General features: G+C 50.2%; 1 protein-coding gene across 1 annotated transcript; it reads right to left on the bottom strand.

The window, feature by feature from the left end:
* Positions 1 to 3,342: 3,342 nt before the first annotated feature.
* On the bottom strand, positions 3,343 to 9,976 carry CDIPT (CDP-diacylglycerol--inositol 3-phosphatidyltransferase). Its single transcript, XM_056863111.1, has 6 exons — positions 9,884 to 9,976; positions 7,055 to 7,189; positions 5,754 to 5,907; positions 4,797 to 4,878; positions 3,616 to 3,697; positions 3,343 to 3,494 (listed from the first exon to the last, which is right to left on the bottom strand). The coding sequence occupies exons 1-6, from the start codon at positions 9,924 to 9,926 to the stop codon at positions 3,343 to 3,345; spliced, it is 648 nt and encodes a 215-aa protein (XP_056719089.1). The 5' UTR covers positions 9,927 to 9,976.
* Between the last annotated feature and the right edge of the window lie 6,240 nt (positions 9,977 to 16,216).

Genomic DNA, 16,216 nt, shown 5'->3' with positions numbered 1-16,216 from the left:
TTCAATCCAGGAAAAATTCCCTGCCTTTAGCCGCTGTTTGTGTGAGCTAGGCCAAAAAGGTAGAAGCCTCCCAATTTAGTTACATGAAATTGAACGTGTAAGAAGAAGAGTTGGTTTTTATATGCCGACTTTCTCTACTACTTATGGAAGAATCAAACTGGCTTACAATCACCTTCCCTTCCCCACAACAGACACCCTGTGAGGTAGGTAGGGCTGAGAGTGTGACTAGCCCAAGGTCACCCAGCTTGGCTTCATGTGTACGAGTGGGGAAACAAATCCAGTTCACCAGATTAGCGTCCACCGCTTGTGTGGAGGGGTGGGGAATCAAAACCGGCTCTCCAGATCAGAGTCCACCACTCCAAACCACTGCTCTTAACCACTATACCACACTAGCTCTCATCATCAGAAAAAGTTACTTGCCGCAGGCTACCCAGAGTATCCATGGTTTAGAATCCAGGTGCCAAGCACTTAGGGCTTGATGATATCGGCCATTTCCTCCTGGGTTATTTGGCCAGGGTTTGATGTTGTTGGGAAGCAGGGTTTCCCCACACACACACACACCGCTTTTCCTGCAGCACCACAATGCATTTGCGCCCCTCCCAGCGTTTCCCTGGCTTCTCTCCAACCTACGTTGCGGCCAAGTAGTGCAAAACATTGCAGTAAGCCTGGATGGCTGCTGTGTGGGTGGCAAAGTTTGGATTTCCCTGCCCACACAGCAGCCATTTTTCATGATTCTGTGCCCATGTTAGCTATTTCTTCCCTTGCCACCAGGAAGGCTTTTTAAAAAAAAAATCAGCAGTTACCATTATATTGATACACCACTATAACAATGTGCACCAGCATCTCTAAATTCTCAAGCTTTCATATATATTTTTAAGTAAGACTTTTTCGTTGCAAAGATATGAGAAAGGCATCTCAGCGATGAAAGGGACTAGAGACTTTTTAAAAAATGAAAGCTGTGAACTCAGAAAACACGATATGTGCAATTGTAATGTTATGTTGACATAAGAATATTCAGTTGCCCATTTGGAAAAAACCCAGTATCCCAGAGGAAGGAGGACAGTCACTGCAGAGGGACTGGAGCAAGGAAACCTGCCCTGTGGAAGCCATATTAGGCAGCCGTATAGACAATCGCAGAACCAATGTGGAAACCACCATTGTCTTCTCTGATAAATTCTAGTTTGTAGTTAAATCATGTTTTCAGCTCCTACCCATATCCTGGCCATTCTTCCAAACCTTTTGAAAGACAACCAAATCCCGATGTACACAGATGATCACACAGGTTTTATTTTTAGCAACTCTCTCTCTTGAAAGAGAGATGCCTCTTACTGCGCAAAGTCTTCTTTTAAATATAAAAACACATACAAATTACATACAATTTGAGGTTGTGGCAGTGACGTTGTGAAGGTATTGCAAGGTAACACTGGAAAAAAATACCTTCCTGAAGGAGACGGCGTGGGACGTTGAAGGGAAGCAAGGAAGAATAAATAACCCAGCTAGATGGGTGTGTCCCCACCCCACAAACTGAGGTGAGTATGTGGCAAATATAGCTCATTTGGCTCAATATACAACGAAGATTCCTTCAGTATGGCTGCCAAAACGCCTCTAAACCTGCCTCTTCCAACATGGCTGCCCAATTCTGCTCCCACGCTGCCCGTTCTTCTCTCCCACTATCTGACAAGTACTCCTATGGCCAATAAGAAGAATTAACTTCTGCAGGGTGAAGAGAAAGACGGCATTTAAAAGGCATAGGTAGATCCAAGATGGCCATCATGTCACCGTAAACCTAGCCATCACTGGTAAAAGAAAGCTCAGGGAAATAGGCCTGTGAAGCAATATGGCAACTTAAACTACTGCCTAAATGATCGGGGAAAGAGGAAAGGATCCTACGAGTTCAAACCTAGAGTCACTCCCATCTCTGGAAGCTGCTGTGGACCCAGTCAGGGAACCTGGTCTCCTGCTTTAGCCCCCTGCCCAGGGAAGCAGCAGGAGAAATTGTGGGAGCAAAACTGTGGGTCAGATAATGGGAAGTGTCATCGCTTGTGACATGTGACATCGCTACCGCTTATGCAGCCAGAAGTGAAACGGCAGGGTCAGGTAACATGCTGCCCTGCCCCCAAAAGCTCCTGGGCGTTGCCTATCATTCGCGGGCACCACTAACCCAGGGTCCCACGGAAAACAAACAGGAAGGGGAGTCACATCTGGTCCCAGGAAGTTTCAGGGCAGGCAAAGCGTCACATGAATAAAGAAGGGGGAAATTACAGTAAACAAGACGGCTGCCAACAATAGTCACCCTTTATCTCACAGCAGAGTCCTAGAAAGTGTAAACACATGATTATGAGGAAGCGGGGTGGGGGTGGGGATCAGCAGGTTTCAATCCTGGTCAGCCTGCAATTGTGCATGAAGGGAAGGGCTGTGAAGCCATTAGAATCAGACTCGGCGATGCGATAGCAGAACGGTTCCTTCTCCACCCCGTCAGAGAATCCCTCAGCTGTGCGGCAAGCATGGCCAAGGGTGGCAGACAACGGACTCTAACAGACACCCTGAAGGCAAAGCATTGCAGGAAGAAATGTGGACTGGGAACAGAATCCCCAGTAGCTGCTTCCACACAGCCCCTCTTTGTCAAGCGTTTTTGCAGAAACCATTTAAGCAATGCGGAAAATATTGTGAGAGAGCCCCACCTAGGCCACTCCTTAAAAATGGATGCCCAACGGTTAAACTGAACCGCCACAAATAACCCCAGGGTATTCGCCATGAGATATGGGACCTACTGAGGAGGCCACAAGTAAGGGAAGATATGACTTCCTCCTTAAAGGGTCACACTTCCATATATTTCTGGAACACAGACAACTAGGCCAGGATTTAACAGGGCTACTCTCACAAGGGAACTCCGTTCCATCAGTGGAGACACGCCAGCGGTGTGCAAAGAACAAAACCACAAGGCCCAAGATGGCCATCCGTTTAGCTGCGCACAAAATGGTGGACCAAATCTCTCCCCACCAGCCCGCAACGGAGGCAAAGTCCTTCCCATCGGCCGATTATCTAGCGAGGATAAAACGTTGTGTACACGAAAGAAGCAACCAGGAGAACAGGATCTGTCCCAGCAGTCTCACACAGCCACAAAGACTTATTGCGGGGAGGGAGGAGCATGAGGAGTTTGTTTTTTATAGGGGTGGGTGGGTGGGAGGTGGCGTTGTGCCAAGCAAGAACTGCGGCACAACCGGAGTGGCTGATCTGAGTCGAACCCCCATCCTGTCATGGGGAGGATTGGCCGCTGGTCCCAGTGGAAGCCTGAGGACGGGGAGTGGCGCTCCTTCCCCTGTAACCATCGCCTTTGCAAGGCTACTTCCTCTTGGAGCGCTCGGCGGCGTCCAAAGCCGCCATATTGCACGAGGCACAGATCAAGTGGACGAGGCTGATGAGACTCTTGGCGAGAGCGATGGGGGTGGAGACCCACAGTACCAGGCGGTAGAGGCCCACGGGTCCCGGCAGGACTGGAAGGCGCAGAGGAAACAAAGAAGAGAGGCAGGTGATTCCTACCCTTTGCCCGCCTTGCTGGTCCAGCCCATTCCCCCAACCCCCGCGAGCGTGCTGTCTCCAGCTCCGTATACTCACTTTCTGGTCCTTCCCCGAAGCACAGCAAATACAGCATACAGTAGAAGAGCTCGTTGCCAGCACACATAATGAAGAGGACGGGCTGAAGGAAGGAGGAAAAAGAGTTCGTCAGGCCAAGAAAAAAGAAGCAAAAAGGAAGCGAGTGGGGTTGATATTCCATGTGTGTGCTTACACACCCACTAGAAAGAATGATGTGGTTCGAAGCATTCCCAGCCATGCTCTCCCCTGCCCAAGGCCTGTAGGTGGCGCTGTGCTTTCTGAGCCAACCTTATCAGAAGCCAAGCAAGCAGTGACCCAAGGCAACCGTCCTTGGCAGTCACCCACAGGTAATGCAACATCTTGATATTGCGAGTCCCCTTCTGGGGAGAGGCTGTGGCTCAGCGGTTGAGCATCTGCTTGGCATGCAGAAGGTCCCAGGTTCAATCCCTGGCATCTCCAGCTAAAGGGACTAGGCAAACAGGTGACAGGAAAGACCTCTGGCTGAGACCCTGGAGAGCCGCTGCCGGTCTGAGCAGACAATGCTGACTTTGATGGACCAAGGTCTGATTCAGTATAAGGCAGCTTCATGTGTTTTTGAAGTTATCAACGATGTGATCTTTTTGGAAGACTTCCAGTACAGTGCAAGTTATTAATTGCACCGACTCCCCCACCCCCAAATGCTGATCTTTTTTATTGCAACTCTTTTTAAAATTCTGATTGGAGCTTGTCAAACTTTTTCATAAGGTGATTTTCTTTTTAATTACTGTTGGCTTATAACTTGTGCGGCTTTATTGTATGCGTAATAATGTTTTTGTATTTTTAGGGTTTCTACTTTAGCGCTGAAACCAATTTCGGATGATTTATTCAGCAACGTGGGACAGAAACAATCCAAACAAAACAAAACGAACATGTGCGCCAAAGCCTTCAATAGAAAGGGAGTCATCGCCTAAAATTTCTACAACAGAGAGACCACAGACACAGAGAGAAGGCCTATTCCAGCTGGAAACTAGATCAGTCAGGTAGAAAAACACCTTTCAGTACATGAACACACATGAAGCTGCCTTATACTGAATCAGACGCTGACTTTGATGGACCGAGGGTCTGATTCAGTATAAGGCAGCTTCATGTGTTCATGAGAAACTGGAGATGTGTCGCAGGACAGGGGAGAGAAGGCAGGAAGCGTTCAAGTAGTACTCACTCACCCGGGAACTGTAATATATCCGGAGGATCGGGTTCCCCGATAAATCAATGCTCTTGTGACTCTCCCCACCTTTCACCACCGTGCTGGAAGAAGCAGAAGCAGGAGTTAAAGCCGGAATTCAGAACTCTCAGCCCTTTCGAATGACAGCCTCATACGAAACCCTTTCCACTTCCACAGGCTGGATCTCTCTCCTTCCTATGATCTTCCCCACTAAATTCCCCTTGTCAACCTGCTCCTCAACAAGCCCTCTGCAGAGCTGCCCCATCGGGACTGTGAATGCTTAAAAAAAAAATCAAATAATTTTACTAAGAAAAACAAATTGGGCAACTTGTATAAAAAAAGGTGTCCACCTAGGTTTCTCCCTGATTTGTTTTCTAGATAACAAAATAACCCTTCTTCTCAGCATTTATATAGCACTTCAAAAGCACATACATGATGTTGGAACCCTCACAACAACCATGTAAGGCAAAGCAGTATTACTCTCCCATATTGCAGATAGGCTGATCCTACATAGAGCAGGGGGTTCTACTAGATGGCCTATATATATGGCCCCTTCCAACTCTATGATGCTAACAGTGTATTCCTAAGGAGACTTACTCCAACCTAACTCTTTTTGGAATGCATCGTAAGCCACTCACCTAAGACCCCTTTGACAGATGTGGGATTTGAACCAGAGGTGATTTGATTCATAGCTCTGTTTCTGCATTCTTAATGTTCAACAGTGTTTTAAAAAATGCAGTTCCCCAAGCTGCCTTGAAATGGTGAAGCCCAAGAAAGATTGTACCATGTGCTTTTTCTGCATATCGGAATGAATTCACAATTGCAAGCAAATCCTGAAGGCCAGGAGTTCTCAGGGTTAAGCCGCCAAGAGTTGGCTTGTCAAACCAGGGAGAGCCCCAGCAGCAAGGAAATGATCTCCCCAACGTTCTTCTCTTCCTCCTCCTCCCTCCTTTGATACCTGTGGAGGTGGAGCCAATGGGAGGCCACGTCGAGGCTCATGCTGAGTTGAAACCAGAGGGCAGATTCAGGGTACAGCATGGCCAGGTTCACCAGCAGACACATGGTGGCACAGCGGTCCGTCAACATGTCCAGCATGGCGCCAAAGCGGGTGCCTGTGAGGAAAACGTTAGGAAAGAAAAGGTGCTGGGGAGGGCAGAGATTGAACTGACCCCCTGCAGGCTTTTGACTGCACCTCCTAAATAATGAGATCTAGAAACTAAGCATTAGAAAGAGAAAGCCTAGAAATGGCGCTGTAGGCAGCACAAGAAGTACAGAATACCCATTCCCAAGCCCAGGAATAATGCCTGAACAGTATTTTTTAAGTCAAATTAATATAAGATTAACATGAATTAAGTGTGCAAATTTATTCAGCTGAATCTTGATATATGAAGAGAAGGCCCAGAGGTGAACTTCCTATGTGCTCAGGAAAAGAGCCAGAGAGGTGTAGTGGTTAAGAGCGGCAGATGCCAATCTGGTGAACCGGGTTGGATTCCCCACAAGAAGCCTGCTGGGTGACCTTGGCCCAGTCACAGTTCTCCCATAACTCTCTCAGCCCCATCTCCCTCACAAGGCGTCTGTGTTGGGGAGAGGAAGGAAGAAGAGTTCGTTTTTATATGCCGATTTTCTCTACCACTTAAGGGAGAATCAAACCATCTTACAATCACCTTCCCTCCCCCTCCCCACAACAGACACCCTGTGAGGTAGGTGGGGCTGAGAGAGCTCTAACAGAGCTGTGACTAGCCCAAGGTCACCCAGCTGGCTTCGTGTGGAGGAGTGGGGAAACCAACCCAGTTCACCAGATTAGCCTCCGCCACTCATGCGGAGGAGTGGGGAATCAAACCTGGTTCTCCAGATCGAAACCACCGCTCTTAACCACTACACCACGCTGGGAAGGAGATTGTAAGCCGGTTTGATTCTCCTTAAAAAGTAGAGAAAATCAGCATATAAAAACCAGCTCTTCTTCTTCAATCCTCAGCAGAGGTAAGAGCCCAGCATCATCATCACCATGTCACAAGTTTGAAAGGGGAAGGAGGATGACGAAGGGATAATTCGCTTCCCTGGAGCCACCCAAGCGAGTTCACAGCAGAATTCACAGCCACGGATCCCGTGGCTCACACGCGTCAACCAACACACCCTGCCAGTTCTTAAAATAAATGCAAGAAAAATTGGGCTGCCCGATGACAGCAAACCCATTCCATCCATATCCCAGGAAGAAGTTGCCACCTGCCACACGACAGGCTGGAGCACAGACTTGCCTACCTTGGTTAAGGATCCGTGCTGCGTGGCCATCAAAGGCGTCAAGGAAACCGCTAAGTAGGTAGAAGAAAGACGCCGTCAGGTGGGACGTTGGCATAAAATAGAAAGCAATGAACGCAAAGATAATGCGGGCGTAACCTGCAAAGGAGAAGGGGGAAAGATGGTGTCCATGAACTTTTAACAGAATTAAGTGCCCAGAGGTCAAGAAAAAATAAACATCCAAGGCCAAAAGTTATACAATCTAAAAGTTATGTCCGAATAAAATATGTACGTATTTATTACAGGCTAAAATCTAGTAACTCATATATAAGGCCCTGCAAAAACCTACCAAATAAACATTCTGATGTAACACAATTAGACATAAATTCACACAATTAGGCTCTGACCATACGCGTTTCGGCTATACAGCCTCCCTCAGTGGTCTAAACAATCACCATTCCAGACTACAAAATATATGCAAAAATTTCTAAAATTCTTCATGACTATACATGCATTGGGTTTGCAGGATAACAAATAATATATAACTGCAAAACTTCTTCCTCTATTTTAGGCCTTGGATATTTATTTTTTTCTTGACCTTTCGGTACTTAATTCTGATGGTTTTTAGGGTTAAGTTCCCCCCTTTTGATGTTGGTCTTGAACCTTGCATCCCAAATTCCAGCCCTCTCCCAGTTCTTAGCAGATCCCTCGCTTCTCCCAAAGCCACACCTTCTTCTTTTTGAGCCACGAAACACACAGAATTCAAAGTCTCCAGTAGCGCCTGAGACCCCAACAAGATTTTCAGGGTATAAGCCTTTTGAGAATCAAGGATAGCTTTGCCAGACGCTTCGTCAGGTATCTGGAGAAGGGAGCTTTAACTCTCTAAAGGCTTACCGTATAGCCTGAAAATCCTCTTGGTCTCGTAGGTCTACTGGACTTGAAGCTAGCTAGCTCTTTTGCTGCAGACCAATAAGACTGCCCTCTGAACTAAAACTGTGGCCTGTCATTCTACCTTCGGCATACGGTGCTGGAGAAAAGGGGAAACGTGCTCACCAACCAGGGTTGCCCCCAGACAGTCCTTTAGGTCAGGGGTTCTCAACAAGGGGGGAATCCCCCCTGGGGGGTATTTTAGGGTTCCGGGGGGGGAATTGGGACCACTATTCAGCAAAGTGCATATTATTTGGAATGCACCTTTTGAGACAGACTATATTGGGAAGGGGGGAAATATATTCTGAACAATGGTGAAAGGGGGGAATGGAGCAAAAAAGGTTTGAGAACCAGTCTAGGACGGTCATAGAATCATAAAATTCTACTATATTACCTATTATATTGCCTATTATATTAGGTGCTGTGGAACTCAGGCCTGATCATGGGGGGAGGGGGCATGGTTCAATTGTGGAACTCCCTGCCCCAGGATGTGGTGATGGTTGCCAACTTGGAAGGCTTTAAGAGGGGATTGGGCATGTTCATGGAGAAGAGGGCTATCCACGGCTACTAGTAAAAATAGATACTAGTCACGATGCATGTCTAGTCTCTCCAGGACCTATTATATTAGGTGCAGTGGAACACAGGCAGGAGAACGCTGCTGCAGTCATCTTGTTTGTGGACTTCCTAGAGGCGCCTAGTTGGCCACTGTGTGAACAGACTGCTGGACATGGTCTGATCCGGCAGAGCTTTCCTTATGTTCTTATGGAGGATGGGGCTATCCGTGGCTACTTATCAAAATGGAAACTAGTCATGATGAAGACCTATTCTCTCTGGTATCAGAGAAGCATGCCTGTTATCTTAGGTGCTTTGGAACACAGGCAGGATGGTGCTGCTGCAGTCGTCCTGTTTGTGGGCTTCCCTGGGGCACCTGTTTAGCCACTGTGTGAACAGACTGCTGGGATTTTGTTCCCCTTGCCTCTTCCCTCCCTTCCCTGGTGGCATCTGAAGCTACAGCAAAGGTGGGCACGGCCAGGCCAGCTCATCGAAGCGAGATGGGCCGTTTGCCAGCCTGGCACGAATGGAGCATCCCTGCCATTGCTGCCTCCTTCGGCCTCCGCATGACCACCTCGGAAGGCAGCAGCCAGTCCAGAAATGCCTGACTGGGTTGGAAGGCGAGGCGGACGAGGGACGAGCGAGCCACAGGCCGCAAAAAGGGACTCCTCTGGTTCAGGCCAAAGCCCCACCTAGCCCAGGAGGCCGGGAGACCGGTCTGCTCAGCTGCAGCATCCCCACTTAGAAAGGCAGCAGCGGTGGGCAGGGGACCAGGTCAGACTGAGGAAGCCGGCAAGCGAGGCGCGAAGGCAACAGGCTGCTCTGCTCGCCGGGATCCAGTTCTCCATTTCAGATGCAACACATGAACACCTGCCCAGCAACGAGGCAGCCCTAGGCCATTGACGCATGGGAGGTTTGGCCTTGGATTTGCTGCTGTCTAGAGGCACGTTTTCCCCACCTAAATTCTCAGAAGCAGAAAAGGGCCAGAGTCCAGTAGCACCTTCAAGACTAACAAACATATTTTCTGGTAGGGTAGGAGCTTTCGGGAGCCACAGATCACTTCTTCAGTGAATTCTCAGAACTCTGCATGGGGGCTTATTGTTGAGTTCTGAAAATCCGGATGGGGAAAAGGCGCATCTAGAGAACGGCAAATCCAAGGCCAAACCTCCCATGCATAAATGCCCCCCAGAAAACGCACTTAAAAGGCTCTGCCCAGGTCTACTCGGGAGTCAATCCCTCCAAACGCAACCTGGGCGTGCTTGGCTTCCTTTACGGCGGAAGCCTTAGAGAGCCCCTGCTTAAAGGCTGCGCAAGCACGCTTCCCCCCCCCGCGGCCCCCCCCCCCAGCCAAGTGTTCCCCATCCCATTACATACCGATAAGGTTGGGGACGAAGAGGAAGATATTCTCTTGCTGCATCTCGGCGGCTGCGCGGCGACCCGAGCCGTCCTGCAAGCCCTGCCCAGCCCCGGAGCCCAAATGCAAGCTTTAAGACTGTGCAATGCTGTGCAATGCAATGCAATGCAATGCAATGCAATGCAATGCAATGCAATGCAATGGCCCCCTCCCCTCCCTCTGCAAATACCCCCTTCCCAGGGGACCCAGGAGTCCTGCTTTCCAGCCCCTCTTGCTCCAGGGACACGCGGGACCCTGCCCTTTCCTCCCAGCAGCCCCGGGCTCTCCCCCCCCCCCTTAATGCACCACCCTCTGCAACCTTCAGCCGCTCTTTATCAGGTTGGAAAAGGGGGGAGTTGCAGGCTGTCCCTTTAAAAGCCCTTCTGGTTCACCGCTCCCTGCTCGATTGGGCTGTACCACAGAAGGAATACCAGGAGGGAGGGCTCCTTTTTAAAAATATATATATCAGAAGCTTAGAGAATGGAAACCTCCCCCCACTCAGTCCCACATGTCCAGCTATTTCTGTCGCTTGCACTCCACCCCATTTCCGGAAAACACCTCCCCACCCCTACTTTCCGATGTTGGTTCAGCCCAACCATAGAGAAGAAGCCGACTTCAAGCGCGAGAGGCCTACTTCCTCGCCCCTCTCTGATCCCTGGAGGGGAGCTGGCTCATAGAGCTCTCGGAGGACCGAGGCTAGAGAAGCCCCACTTATAGGAACTGAAGCCCGAAGGGAGGCTGCCATTTATAGGCTCGATCTCTTCTCCTATTAACCAATCGGAGGATTTCAAAGGAAGCTTAGAAAGAGAGGCTGCTGAATGACAACTAATAATGAAGCTCGATACAATGCATCCTCCGGGATTTAATAGAGATCTGGGCTTCCTGTCTCATTACCAATGCTGATTCCTCCACGCCTACCACCCCCCTGCATATCACACCTAGTCCAGTCATGCCTGCTAATGTCACTTACTTGCTTTGGACATTTACATTGCCTAGGGTTGCCAACTTCCAGGAGGCTAGTAAGAAAAAAAACAGCAAAGAGCTCTATATATTTCAAATGCAAAATCTATATTAAACTAATAAATATACATGTTACTAACAGTGTGACAAGTGCATACAACCACTTGTATGCCATGTGCAAAGAAGAATGTATAAACCAATTTGATGTATATTTAGAAATGTCTTTCTATGTTTGTATTGTTTATCTTTGTTACACTTTGGGTGGTTGGATGCACTTGTCACACTGTTAGTAACATGTATATTTATTAGTTTAATGTAGATTTTGCATTTGAAATATATAGAGCTCTTTGCTGTTTTTTTCTTACCAGCTGCAACATTACAGTATAGGTGTGTTTTTCCTTTCAACTTCCAGGTGGCAGCAGGAGATCTCCTGCTATTACGACTGATCTCCAGCCGATAGAGATCAGTTCACCTGGAGAAAATGGCCGCTTTGGCAATTAGACTCTATGGCATTTAAGTCCCTCCCCTCCAAAACCCCACCCTCCTCAGGCTCCACCCCAAAAACCACCTGCCAGTGGCGAAAAGGGACCTGGGAACCCTAACATTGCCATTGTGTGTCTAATTCACTCTTTATTTAAGGATAGATGGAATCACATTCTAGCTCACTGGTTCCCAACCAGGGGTCCATGGACCCCCAGGGGTCCGCGAGAACTAAATTAAGGTCCGCGAAACAAAGTTATAAACCCATAATAAATTAATATTTTCAATTAAAAGTTCTCTATTATAAAAATATAATGTTTAACAGTTATGATTAAAGTTTATTTTCAAATTCTCAGAATTTTTATTTTGAACCTTGGGGTCCCTGCACCAAACAAAAAAGTCCTAGTGGTCCCTGGTCAAAAAAAGCTTGGGAACCACTGTTCTAGCTGTATCTAGGGTTGCCAACCTCCAGGTACTAGCTGGAGATCTCCTGCTATTACAATTGATCTCCAGCCGACAGAGATCAGTTCCCCTGGAAAAAATGGCTGCTTTGGCCACTGGACTCTGGCATTGAGGTCCCTCCCCTTATGTTCTCTCCTGGAGCCATAGAGCATCTTCACTGGCTGACCCTGTGAGGACCGGGATGGTTGTCTTTTGGATTTGGGCACTATGGGGCACCCAGAGCTGGTAGCTGTGAACGAGCCGTCGCGGAGGGCAGGCTCCGCATCCTCAGGTGGGGCCGCAGCAGAGGGTGGCGGCGGCTGGCAGAGGAGTGGCAGAGGAGCGTCCTGGGTCTGCCCTGGGTAGGGTTGCCAGCTTCGGATTGGGAAGTACCTGGAGATTTTGGGGGCGGAGCCTGAGGAGGGTGGGGTTTGGGGAGGGACTTCAATGCCATAGAGCCCGATAGGCAAAGCGGCCATTTTTCTCCAGGTGAACTGGAGGTTGGCAACCCTAGCCCTGGGTGCTGCAGCTGTAGGGGTCCTCGGAGGAGTGGGGGACTTGAAGCTGGCTCCCAGGCCCCCAGGGCACAAAGCCCACAGCCGGCACAGCCCATCGCTCTGCCAGCGATCAAGAGGGAACGGCTGGGGATTCACCACGAGTGGAGGGATGCTGTGTCCCAAGGTGGGCAGTACTGGGATGGGCTGAGGCACCCGATGCATCCCCCCAGTGGTTCTCACTAGGGTCACGGAGAGCAGGCAGGAGTGCTTAGAGGTGCCGTTGGAGGTCCTGTTGGCCGCGATCTATGGCCTTGTGCTGGCCCCAGCTCCTGCAGCCCCCTTTCTGCTCCACCGGCGGTGGGAGTGGCCCAGGGCCTGCCTTGGCGCTGACGCTAGCGTGGTGTAGTGGTTAAGAGTGGAGCGGCGTACTCTGATCTGGAGAACCGGGTTGCTTTCCCCACTCCTTTGCATGAAGCCGGCTGGGTGACCTTGGGCTAGTCACAGTCTCTCAGCCCCACCTACCTCACAGGGTGTCTGTTGTGGGGAGGGGAAGGGAGGCTGACTGTAAGCCGGTTTGATCCTTCCTTAAGTGGTAGAGAAAGTCGGCATATAAAAACCAACCCTCCTTCTTCTGTGCCCGGCCCCATTTCCATTTGGCTCTCTTCTGCTGGGTCATTGGCTGGGAGTCCTCAAGATTGCACTGTTAATTGGTGGGAGATGCATAATCTTTCTCCATGCCCAGCTATCTAGGGCTTGCGGGGCGGGGGAAATAGAGGAGTGGGGTTTAAGCCATGTCTTTATTATGCTTTGTGAATACAGTGGGGCTGGGGGGGGGGAAGGGGGTCAAGTTGATACAGTGTCCTTAGCCGAGTTCTCCGACTGGTCAGTGTCGCTGTCCGAATTCTCCCGCAGAGGCTGATCCTTGCGCCGCCAGGTCACTTTGCTCAGGAATTTGCCTGGCCCACCCTGGCGGGAAGGGCAGCAGATCAGGGGCTGCAGTGTAGGGAGGGGAGGAAATGAGAAGCAGGGCATAGTTCGGAAGCTGCCGCCCCCCCCCCCAAGTTGTTTCTTGTTTTAGTGTTGTTGCTGTGGCCATAGCGGAGAATGTGGAGACAAATGAGGCTCTAGGGCCAAGAAGGGATGGCAGGCAGGAAGGGCGTTGTGTAGGGTTGCCACTTCTCAGTGGGAGTCAGGAATGGCTATTGTTCCTTCATATACATTGAGCCAGCGTGGTGTAGTGGTTGAGAGCGGTGGACTGTAATCTGGAGAACCGGGTTTGATTCCCCACTCCTCCACATGAGCGGCAGACTCTAATCTGGAGAACCGGCTTGGTTTCCTCACTCCTACCCATGAAGCCAGCTAGTCACAGTTCTCTTAGAGCTCTTTCAGCCCCACCTACCTCACAGGGTGTCTGTTGTGGGGAGGGGAAGGAATAGGGTTGCCAGGCCCCTCATTGCCACTGGCGGGAGGTTTTGGGGGGCGGAGCCTGAGGAGGGCGGGGTTTGGGGAGGGGAGGGACTGAAATGCCATAGAGTCCAATTGCCAAGGCGGCCATTTTCTCCAGGCGAACTGATCTCTATCAGTTGTAATAGCAAGAGATCTCCAGCCACCACCTGGAGGTTGGCAGCCCTAGGAAGGAAGGTGATTGTAAGCCGGTTTGATTCTTCCTTAAATGGTAGAGAAAGTTGGCATAGAAAAACCAACTCCTCCTCCTCCTCTTCTTCTTTTGTTTATTTAATTTCCTTCATTCAACACCCACTTTTCTCCACCCAAAGTTGCTTGCAGCCTTCTTCTCAGTTCTATTTTACCCACCCAACAACTTTGTGAGGTAGGCTCGGCTGAGAGTGCGTGACTGGCCCGAGGTCACGCAATGAGCTTCCGTGGCAGAGTGGGGATTCGAACCTGAGCCTCCCAGATCCTAGTGTGGCACTCTTCTTTTAGAGGGCGGGGGGGGGGGAGGCACAGCCTCTAATAGCTGGCCTATAAAGGCAGAAGTTAACTGGTAAGAATTTCCCATCTCTTCATCCCCACGCCAAGTAAACCTGTCCCAGTTGGCTGGTGCCTCTTAGCATGCACGCCCACAGCAAACCCTCCCCTCCCGCTGCCTTCCCTGCCAATCCCTCACCGGTTTCCTGGGCCTGGCAGATGGGTACCTGAATAGTGCTGAGGTCCTGCTCGGACACTAGCGGGGAAAGTCCCTCCATGCCAGAGGAGGGGGACCGCCGGGGTGACTATGGCTAGTGGGGCGCATGGGTGCAGATGGGGCAGGAGAAGTGTGTGGGTGGGGGTCAGTGGCAGTTAGGGTTGCCAGACTCCAGGTACTAGCTGGAGAGCTCCTGCTGTTACAACCTTAGTCGAATGACTGTGAGAGCCGGATTAAGCAGATCCATCGATAGAAATCACGTATGAGAAAAAGCAATAGTTTGAAAGGGAAAAAAAGAGGGGCGGGTACTAGCTGGAGATCTAGCTGGAGGTACAAACCTCCTGGTACTAGCTGGAGATCTCCCGCTATTACAACTGATCTCCAGCTGATAGAGATCTGTTCTCCTGGAGAAAACGGCAGCTTTGGCAGTTGGACTCTATGGCATTGAAGTCCCTCCCTTCCCCAAACCCCACCCTCCTCAGGCTCCGCCCCCCCAAACCTCCTGCCGGTGGTGAAGAGGGACCTGGCAGCCCTACATTGAAGTCCCTCCCTTCCCCAACCGTCCTCAGACTCTATCCCTAAAATCTCCAGGTATTTCCCAACCTGGAGCTGGTAACTTTAATCTGATTGCAGATTCTATTTCAGAAACGGCCCTTGCTGCAAAGCTTGAATCACCATACAAAGACTGCAGCTGATTTTCTACACTCCCTCAAGTTGGCTAGAGCAGAGAGTACTTCTGAGCATGCACAAAGTGCTTTTCCTTCATCGCTGACATTGCCAGACCCAGGCACCCAGATTCCAACACTCCTCTTGCAGTCAGCACTGGATGGTTAATTCAGGGGTGGGGAACATCATGCCCGGGGCCGTTTAAGCCCCGCGAAATCATTTGGTCTGGCCCTTCGTGGGTCCTGGCAGATCTCTAGCTCAGAAGGATCTAAGACTGGCGATCCGCCCCCTCCCGCGGTCAGGAATAGTCTCTATTCAAGGCAGATGTGAGTTTATTTTGCCAAGAAAAGGAACCTTTTCCCCCTCTTGCAGAAAAGTCGTTAGCTATGGAGCTGCTAAGACCGCCCAAGAAATTGTGTTAACCCTTTCCCACCCAGGCTGTGGAGAAACGTATTCCCTCTGTACTTCAAGAGGGCTGGGGGTGGAAGTGGCAACAATGGAGGGGCTAAAGGGGGCAGGGCCAGAATGCACGGGGGGGGGCAGTTCTTAGCCAGTGTGTCCTCATTTCATCCCTGCAGGTGGAGGTAGCAAGAGCCAGCTGTAAAATCCAGTCCCGACCATGCGGAGCAGGAGCAACTCCGGCGTGCGGCTGGACGGCTATGCCCGGCTGGTGCGACAGACCAACCTGTGCCACCAGGTGGGTGAGTGCGCCACGGGTTGGATGCCTGCCTGCTTCTCCGCGCCGGGGGGGGGGGTAATCTGGGGCAGCTGCCTGCTTGGGGCTTGGTCGGTGAATTTTTAAGTTGATACTTTTGTATGGCCCGCGAATTATGTTATAAATATCCAAATGGCCCTTGGCGGAAAAAAGGTTCCCCACCCCTGGGTTGATAGATCAATACTTTGCTGTCACAGATTGAAAAAGATCAGCCATAATTCTGTTTCCAAGAATCTTTCTGAATTTCCACACATAAAAGCAATTAGAGAACATCAGGCAATGAGTGAATTTTCCAGATGCTACTTCTGAAGCAGGTTGCTGGCTCTTGAGATTCTAAAGGGACTTGAAAATGTGGGGGGGGGGAAGCTGAATCGGGTTCCCATTGGATACAGCTTTAGTGTCCTCCAGGGCA

This window comes from Euleptes europaea, chromosome 18, assembly GCF_029931775.1.
Source record: "Euleptes europaea isolate rEulEur1 chromosome 18, rEulEur1.hap1, whole genome shotgun sequence".
NCBI classification, from domain to species: Eukaryota; Metazoa; Chordata; class Lepidosauria; order Squamata; family Sphaerodactylidae; genus Euleptes; species Euleptes europaea.
This window is presented reverse-complemented; position numbering and strand designations above follow the sequence as displayed.

Bases quoted from the DNA above. Each gene is read 5' to 3' on its own strand.
- CDIPT (XM_056863111.1), bottom strand. From the start codon at position 9,926: ATGCAGCAAGAGAATATCTTCCTCTTCGTCCCCAACCTTATCG. The intron at 5,908-7,054 runs GTAGGCAAGTCT...TTTTCCTCACAG, and splicing joins AGCACGGATCCTTAACCAAG to GCACCCGCTTTGGCGCCATG. The intron at 3,698-4,796 runs GTGAGTGAGTAC...TCCTTCCTTCAG, and splicing joins GGATATATTACAGTTCCCGG to CCCGTCCTCTTCATTATGTG.